The following is an 8,868-nucleotide window of genomic DNA, read 5'->3' on the forward strand; positions in this document are numbered from 1 at the left end:
TATATATATAAAACAAACATTTCATCTGTACATTGACATGTTCACTATTACATACCACACTCTGAAACTAAAACAGAAAGGTTAGAGAAGAACTTTGTGCTTCTTAACAATTAATATCGAACCGTGTCCTTTAAGTATCGAACCAAACTGCATCATGACTTTTCCGTATTGTTGCACCCGTACTATTCACCCTAAAAACGTTGTTTCCTCAGTCAAAAGTTAGAAACAAAGTAAATATGACCACCTTTTTGATTTTATTTTGTTAAGATAAGATAAGACTTTATTGATCCCACAGTGGGGAAATTTGCACATTACTGCAGCTCAATACAGGAGAAGGGTGAGAAGAATAAAGATAAATAAAAGAAAAAAAACACTATTAAACCGATTAAACATAAAAATATTGTTTAAAAACATCATATTTGTGCAGAAACTGAGTATTTTTAACTGTCTAAAATGTTTCTGTTGTGTTGTTTAACATCTTACTTTTCATTTTTTATTTCACTGATTCTGTCTGGTGACAGTTTGAGATAGACACGCAGAGCACAGTGGAAGGCAGAGTACGTTGGGAGAGGATCTGAAATTTGTTAAAACATCCTAGCTAACAATGTTCCGATCGGAACATGTCTCCTCACGAGCAGAATTTGCTCGTCTTTGAGGAGGGAGGAATAAAACTCTAACAGGGATGCTGACCTTTAGTGCTCTGCCAGAGATGGATCGGAGTGAAGGTCAATGAGTTCAAGCTGAACATCATCGGGTGCATTACCCACAATGCATGTGAGCGGAAAGGAAATTGAGCGTTTTTCTCTCTCTCGGCTCTTTTGAAGTCTTCAGATTGACTTGAAAGCTCACCTTGCCGTGCCCCCAGCATCAATAAACACCTGTGAATGTGATCTACTGATGGTTTGGCTTCTTTCACAGGGAGAATGTTACCCTCTAATTAGCTTGAAATAAACCACAACTTTCTGGAAAAAGCCTTCACCAATCTTTTCATTTCAGGTGGAAGAAGGCGATTGCTTTGTAATTTGGTATTTTGTTCATTCATTAGTAAAGTAAAAAAAAGAGAAAAAAAAAACAGCAAATAGACAAAGAAAATATTCCATTCAATTTGTGTCTAAAATCTCTCGGATGCTCTTGATTTTCTTCTCAACCCGCTGCTGTCATTCTGTAGTCTTTGTTCAGTCTGTGCTGCCTGACAGCTACATGTGCCATATCTCCATGTTTAGTCTCCAAAACATCAGCTAATTCTCTGCAATGCAGGGCTTTTTCATTGACTGAATTAACTATTTTAGATGCTACATTGTATTAATTTTAGGAAACAAAAGCTGGATGGACAAGTCTTCTTTCGTTGACATCTTTTAATTCATTTGTAAATAAAACGTTTCTGTGACGCTACAGTATATAGTCGTAAACTCCTCGATCAAACTAGACTGGGCCACTCTGGAAACTTGAGGGGGGTTGATACTCACATCACATGGCTATCGTTGACACCTAATTAACACTTATTGTTAACAGGGGTTGGAGTGATACTGCCAATGGCCGCGCTGTAGGAGGGGGACAATTGAAAACGGAGGCCTCCACCTCTGTTTAATGATGGACGTTACCAACCCCCCTCAATGTCCTGCATCAGGACATTGAGTGGGGTAGGTAACATTGGAAGTGCCACATTTGGATTTAAAGAGACAGCCTCAAAATGAGTTGATCTGAGACTCAACCTCAGAAAAGGGGTGAATGAGGGGCTTGTGGAGTTACAATAAGGAAGAATTCAGACCAAAGCATTGCAGTTCCACTTTATTTAGACTCCACCTGAAGGATTGAAATGTTAAAGTAGGATTTAAAAGCAGGGTATGTCTCGTTTAATGATAAACAGTTCTGTGTCACAAAAGTCACAATAGTTTTTCTTAGTCTTTGCTACTCAGTACATCAAACTCGTTCAGGGCACTACCTTACCATTGAGTGATTGATGCCGCTCCATTACTGCATTTACAAAAAATACAACAAAACAGGGCTGCTGCTTTTATCTACATTTAATTAAATTCAGGTTTTTTTACTTTGTACAAACCACTTCAATGCCTGTATTGCAGTTAAAAAACATTTGCTGTTTGAAATGCTAAGCATTTTTCTCTGAATATCTTGCTGACATTTTTTGACCAAATGAAATGACCAGATTATCAGCTGAGAGTCAGTCTGAGTGTATCTACTAATCTTCTGTGGCTTTATGTGCTGCCTTTGCTGACTTTTTAAACTGCTTTCCACTCTCTTGTTGATAATTTACATAAAATCAAATGCATGTCGCATCGACACAGACACAAAATCAGCAAGGAGCCCTATTCTCCGTTCTCGACATCCTGTATAGAAAACACAGCAATTTCCGCAACGAAATACAAGTTTATTTTACATCTTTAGAAATAAGCTCCTCAGCACCCCGTCCCCTCTGATGTTCTGCTGTGACAGCACATCTCCATCAGAAAAGCTGCCGCTGTGAAGAACTGAAGGACAAGCAGGGAAAGTATCTGTGAAAGAAGTCGAGGCTGAAGTATGTGTTTATTATCCAAAGATATTTTTGGTATTAATGTTTGAAACCTTTAAAAATTCTTCAGCTACTTAAGTGCTTCAAGTGGTTAGTTTGTCAGGAATGCATTAATGTCGTAGTTTTAGAAATTCTTGAAACATCAAGGGGAAAAAAAACAGTTTAAGTGCACTAACAACTCAGGTTTTGTTAGAAAATGTAAAATTAAAAACATTTTATTAGGTTGACCTTTTCACATCAACAGGACAAGAAACTGTTCAAACATGCATGCAAACATACTCAGTGGAGAGTAAATTTATTACATTGTGTTGTGTGGTTTTCACAGGATTGCAGGCCGGATCCTCAGTCTGTTTGTTCCAACTGGGGGGAATGTGTTTGTGCTTATATCTGTCAGGGTAATTTGTCCTCAAAAAAAACCCCAGATGTGTTGGATTTACTTAACCAAGAGGTTGGCCCTCATGTACTTTTGCGTACTTCATTCTGCAGACGTCCGCTCAGACTCTGGGCAGGCTCAATGTGGATTCGAAGTGGACATGTTCGTCCACGTCTGCCGTGTCGCGCAATAAACTGCCCGGCGAGTTCACATCCAACTGTTAAGGATGCGACACCAAACAGATACAGTTGAGAATCTGCATCATTTGTGGATGAAATGGAGTCAAATGAAGAGCGTCTCACGGAGGAGATTAGAAAACATAGAAACTTTATGATACATCAATGAAGGAAAGGGAGGAAATAGCTCACGCACTGGGTAAGGTAGGTTTTTCTCTTTTGTTTGAAAGCTAAAATGCAAACTATCTCTTCATACTCGTTTTTGACGCCATGACTAAAATTGCGAGAAATTAGGGAATTTGTCAGGCGATCAGAACGCTCGAGTATGAAGTCTCAAATGTCTGGACAATATGTCTGCGCGGCTCACGGACTATACACAGTACACCGGAGTATGTGGGGGCCTTAAGTGTAAAGCATCTTTCAGATTTCTTTTAAAAATATGTATGAAAGTGGCTTTACACTCATGGTGCGTTCACACCAAACACGATTTCAGCATCAGGAGCATCAGGTTTACATGCAAAGTCTATGGTGGACGTGCTTCAATCAGCGTCAGGAAGTGCTGCGGCGCCTCAAGCGCGATTAGAGCAGCGCGATTTGAACGATTTGAACGATCTGAACATTGAGGCGCAAATGGCTGAAGTTGGAAAATCTGAACTTTTGCAGCTCGACGTGCCACGTCAACCAATCACAGAGACTCCACTGTGTGACGTAGCAACATATTTCCCGACGGTACAGTTTACTGAATGATGTCCACTAACCTGAAACAGATGGAGAGGAGCTTTTTAGCTGAAATCGAGTGCCTGCAGTCAGTGTCCTGACAGGAGATATCCGCACCAATGCGTGGCAGTGACTCATCAGACTGGACTCGGGACAAAAATAGTCCTGAAAGCGAGCTGTGAGCCTCTCCCGCAGCTCCTGGGTGATGAAACTCAGAATGTCTCTGAATTATCTGGTGAATTAATTATGAATTAATTATCTGATGAACGTGACATGCTCTTGCTCTCTGTTAATAAAGCAAAGCCACTTCCTCGTCTGACATTAAACAGAGCCCGACAGAGGAGGGAGGGGCGGGGAGGCTCTTCCTGTGCGAGCGCTTCAAGAGCTGACCTGCATCTGACCTCAAAGTGCACAAGCGACCAACTTGAAGCGTTGGATGCAATTTTGAAACTGAAATCGCATTCGGTGGGAACGCAGCATTACTCAACTCAGTTCATTGGGAATTGTTAACATAACTTAGTTAAGTAAATCCAACAATCAGTTTTTTGAGTGTAGTTGAGCATTTTTTGCAAAACAAATGTTTTGAACATTTTGAAACTATGGTTAAATTCTTAGACGGACAAAAAACAGGGAATCCAGCAACAGAGGCACCTCTTAGCAACAGTAAGAAGCTGTCCACGCTGGAAGAATTTATTGTATTAAAAGTTATCAATCAGGTGTAAGTTTCTCTTAAAATACAGTTTTTTTTTTTAATAACTAAACTACCCTTTTCGTTCCCTGTTCCAGATCCAACATCAGACCAGAAAAGGCCAATCACAACTCCCACCAGTTCAAGATGCACACGTTTGAAAGAATCACATCCTGTAGCTATTGTCACCTCCTGCTCAGGTAAGATTCAGGCAGCTTGCTAGTTCTGATTTATTCAGAATAACTGCGCACACCTGACGGTGTACCAGCAAGGCACAAATGCTGCCCTTAGGGTAAACTTGAACTGTTATTACACCTGTTCTTGAATGGTAAACTGATTACATTCCAAGATAAATACACTTTTAGTATTTTTCACAATGAAGCAAAGGAAGAAAAGAAAAGAACACAATGACATTTTATAGTTCAGCCCGCAGTCACTTTTCGTCAAGCACTTCAATGAGGGAAAGAAACAAGTCCTTAACCTGACTGTAAAAAACTTATTGAGTTTGGATGAAAGTAAATATCTAATATTCTGTCATACAGGCTGTTAGCTGTCCCTGTTTTGAGCTCACAGTGCAGGTTTTATGGCCTCTAAAAACTTGAAGGACGTTTCCCCGTGTCGTTTCACTTATCTTGACAATGTGACAGGAGCCAGAGAATTCTAAATGTCAAGGTGTTTCTTTTCTGGTCGCTGTTGTACAGGAAATATATCCAGTATTTTACTGTCTCCAGGGGCATCTTTAACCAGGGTTATCTCTGTCTAAAATGTGGCCTGGGGGCTCATAAGGAGTGTCTGGGTCGGCTCGGAGTCTGCGGGAGGACAGGTGAGGAAGAGAGCCTCTGAACACTTTTCAGTGACCTTTGGACCTCAGTGTACTTACACACACTAAATACTGAAAACTGTCATATTCACAATAAAATTACAAATTTACCATCTTTCACTCTCCTTAGAGGAAAATACCTTTATTTTTTTGTCGTTTTTACAAGTAATAGTTTCTAAATCGCTCTTGATTTATATCTAACTGCAGGTATGCTGACAAAGTTTTACTTTAATTGTCAAGATCTTCAAGTTTAAACACACAAAGAGGATAAACTTAATCTTTACCCACCTTTTGCTACTCATTCATTTGATTTTTAGTGAACAGCTGCTCAAATTACTAGTGATTATTTTTGAAATATTGATACTACCAGTACCAGAACTTTATGCTATACTATCAATAATAAAATCTAATTTTCAAAACTTTGATACTTCAGTCACTTGAAGTAATGTTTATCATTAAATGGAACACAGTGGAAAGTAACTAAACTATTAAAATGATCACTAAATCATGTGCGGTCGGAGGGAACTCAGTCTGTACATGTTACACGTTCAGCATGTTCATGTTATGTAATTTAAGACTCAAGTTTAAATTTTTATTGTAGTTCTTAATAATCAAACAATAATTTATTTCAATGGTTTTATTATTTGAATAGTTTTTTATTGTTGAAAACACACTTTTTACATATATTTTGCATTTTTTCTGTTGCATTAGCTCAGCTGTGTTGAAAATTTGAATGCTACATCAATATTTTTCTGAGTTTAAAGTGAAAAAAAAAACTGTCTTATTCTTTATGAAGCAGGGATTTGACTTACACTAGTTTCTTTTGATTTACAAAACACATTTACACAAAGTATCTGTATCAGATTAGCATCACTGATACCAGCCCGAGTTTTACTTTGTATCAGATTTCGGAAAGGAAATCTGTGGTATTGAACATCACAAGTTACTGTATTAAGAATATGGTGAATAAATCATGATATGTCTGATTTTTTAGCTGTTTAATAGTTGTATAAAAATGTGGGCTGCAGTATATGTTGAATTTTAATGCTGTGTCTAGCCTTGTGTCTGTGTCACCAGACTGGTGCTTCAGGTTCTTTACCCTCGCTGAATTTACTGACATCTCAAGCCAGCTTGGGCTTTTGACAAGCTTCCTTAGCGGGAGTGCTGTGGTTTTTATGCATTCAGAGGCCGCGATGCGGGCCAGCAGAGGTTGACAGTTGAGGTTGTATGTCTAGAAGCCACCACACTCTCATATTGTATTCCCCTCACTGTATCTGTTTCTCACCTGCCTGCAGATCCTGTCAAGCTGAGGCCCAAGGTAAGACCTGAACTCCTTCTCTTCTTTGACTCAGACATCTTAGCTAACGCAAGAGGCAGGGCATAAACCAGCAGCTGAACTCCAGCCAATTGGATCTGTTGCCAAAGAGAGATCAGAAAAGATTTCCTCATCAGAAGCGACAAAACATCACTAATGAAGTGGTTTTGTTACATTACTGAACATGTGCTAATTTTAATAGTCTGCATAAGAGGACAAAAAATGTCCTTCTAACCAAATTTAAAAATCTTATATCCAGCCAAAATATATATATTTTTGATGTCGTTTTGAGACTGATTTACTAAACAAGAAAAGAATGTAGATTATTTATCTTGTTAGCCTGGAAGTTTGACTCAGATTAAGTAAAAAAATTCTGCCAATGGAATAAGAAAATTTCACTTGGTAAGATTCTTGAAATAAGAAAAAATTGAGTCAAATCAAGTATTTCAAGAATTTTACAAAGTAAAATGTTCTTACTCCATTGGCAGGAGTTTTTTTCAATTAGAGTCCATTTTTAGGCTAAAAACATAAATAATCTTACATGTTCTGGTAAGATTTTTAATCTTACAAATTCAGTTCTTGTTTAGTAAATCAGTCTCAACACAAGATTAAAAAAATTGACTGGACTTTAAAACTTGGTTAGATGGGCATTTTTTCCAGTGCAATGCTAAAATTATTGGCTTTTTACAACTGTGCTAAAAGTGTTTTTGTTACTACATGCAAGTATTTTTTTCGTACAATTTTTTTGCTCATTCAAACTGAGTATTGCATCATTTGTGATAAAGCAAAAACAAAACAATATATATTTTTTGTCATTTATAGCCAGTTTCTTAATATATTTGTCTCAGTCTGAAACATTCACCTCTAATTGAAAGACTTTTCTTTGACAACTTTAATAAGGATGGAGCCAGAGCAGCAGCAGGACGTCTGTTTGGTCAGACTCCTGTCATCGTGTACCAGCTGGCAAATCACAAGTCCTGGTGTTATTCTGTGCTTTTTGAAAATCTTAAGTAGATGGAACACTCTTAATAAGTGTCAGAGTTGATGAGAAATTATAATTGAACACACAGAAGAAAGTCCTGGGGTACTTCCTGCGCAGTGTTCATACCAGAAATCACCAATCAGTTCGTAAAGGAGGCCTTGAAATTGTTAACGAGCAGAACGTGTCATTTGACTTGACTTTAAAAGTGACATACCAGCTAATTTACTGATCAAATCAGGCTGGATCTGGTTTTAAATTCTCATTAAAGTAGTCAGAAGATAGAAAAAAATAATATTCCCACAAAACTCCTTACTACAGCTTCTTTTTAAGACAGCTATTCCTAACATCTGAAGAATAATACCCATCGAGATGATTGTATGACTCATTTTTCAGGTCAGCTTGCTCCTGCACACAAGCCAAGAACCTCTAACTCTATATTTATCAGCGTCTCCACAATGTTTCCATTATTTTCATACCTTTCTTTTTCTCTCTCCTCATTTTTTTTTTACTTTCTCTCTGTATTCACAGGACAACACAACACCACAAGACTCAGGTCAGTATGGTTTGACCACTTGAGCACTTTTTTTTAACCTGCAGAGTGTTTTGAGAGGTATTCTTTGTTCTGCTGCAACACACAGTCCAAGCACAAACAAAATGGAGATGCGGTTATTCTGAACAAAAATGTTCTTTTCAGCAGGGTTAAACCTAAGCTTCCTGTAGTATACAGGGGTGCAATGATACAGACAATTCACGATTTGGTTTGATTTGATACTGTAGTCCCTTGATTTGATACAATAAAGAGAAAATGTCCATGCCTTTCTTAACTTGTAATTGATTTAAATAAATTATGAACATTTGTTTAACCTCAAAAGTTCAGTTTTTAAACTAAATGTTGCTGAAACAGCAGGTTTCTCAGTGGACCTGCGCTCAACAATGCAGGCTAGGTGGAGTAGTCGAACCCAGATCCAATGAACCTTGAACACAGAGCATCTTCAGAAGACAAGCTGATAAAATAAAAATTTAAAATCTGTATTGTTCGATATGGTGTGTGTTGAACCTAAAGCACTGTATTAAATGATTCGATACAGATACTTGTATTGTTGCACCCCTTATATTTATATAGAAAAAGGCTTTTTAACATTCACATTTTGAATTAATGCTCATTAACTTCACCTCATCGGTGTCATTCATTTTTTTTCTTCAAGACTGAAGAAAAAAGTTATAGTTCTCGTTTAAAAATATTATGTATATGTATATCTATGTGTGTGTG

General features: G+C 37.8%; 1 protein-coding gene across 1 annotated transcript in view; it reads left to right on the forward strand.

Annotated features, from left to right (window-relative positions):
• LOC106516896 (guanine nucleotide exchange factor VAV3) overlaps positions 1-8,868 on the forward strand; it is a 63,043-nt gene that overhangs the window by 32,102 nt on the left and 22,073 nt on the right. Inside the window, exons 16-19 of the mRNA XM_014007485.1 lie at positions 4,580-4,681; positions 5,213-5,304; positions 6,597-6,619; positions 8,127-8,151. Coding sequence (XP_013862939.1) covers positions 4,580-4,681; positions 5,213-5,304; positions 6,597-6,619; positions 8,127-8,151 — 242 coding nt within the window. The remainder of the gene's footprint in view (positions 1-4,579; positions 4,682-5,212; positions 5,305-6,596; positions 6,620-8,126; positions 8,152-8,868) is intronic.

The sequence above is a fragment of the Austrofundulus limnaeus genome, unplaced genomic scaffold, assembly GCF_001266775.1.
Source record: "Austrofundulus limnaeus strain Quisiro unplaced genomic scaffold, Austrofundulus_limnaeus-1.0 Scaffold42, whole genome shotgun sequence".
Taxonomy (NCBI): domain Eukaryota; kingdom Metazoa; phylum Chordata; class Actinopteri; order Cyprinodontiformes; family Rivulidae; genus Austrofundulus; species Austrofundulus limnaeus.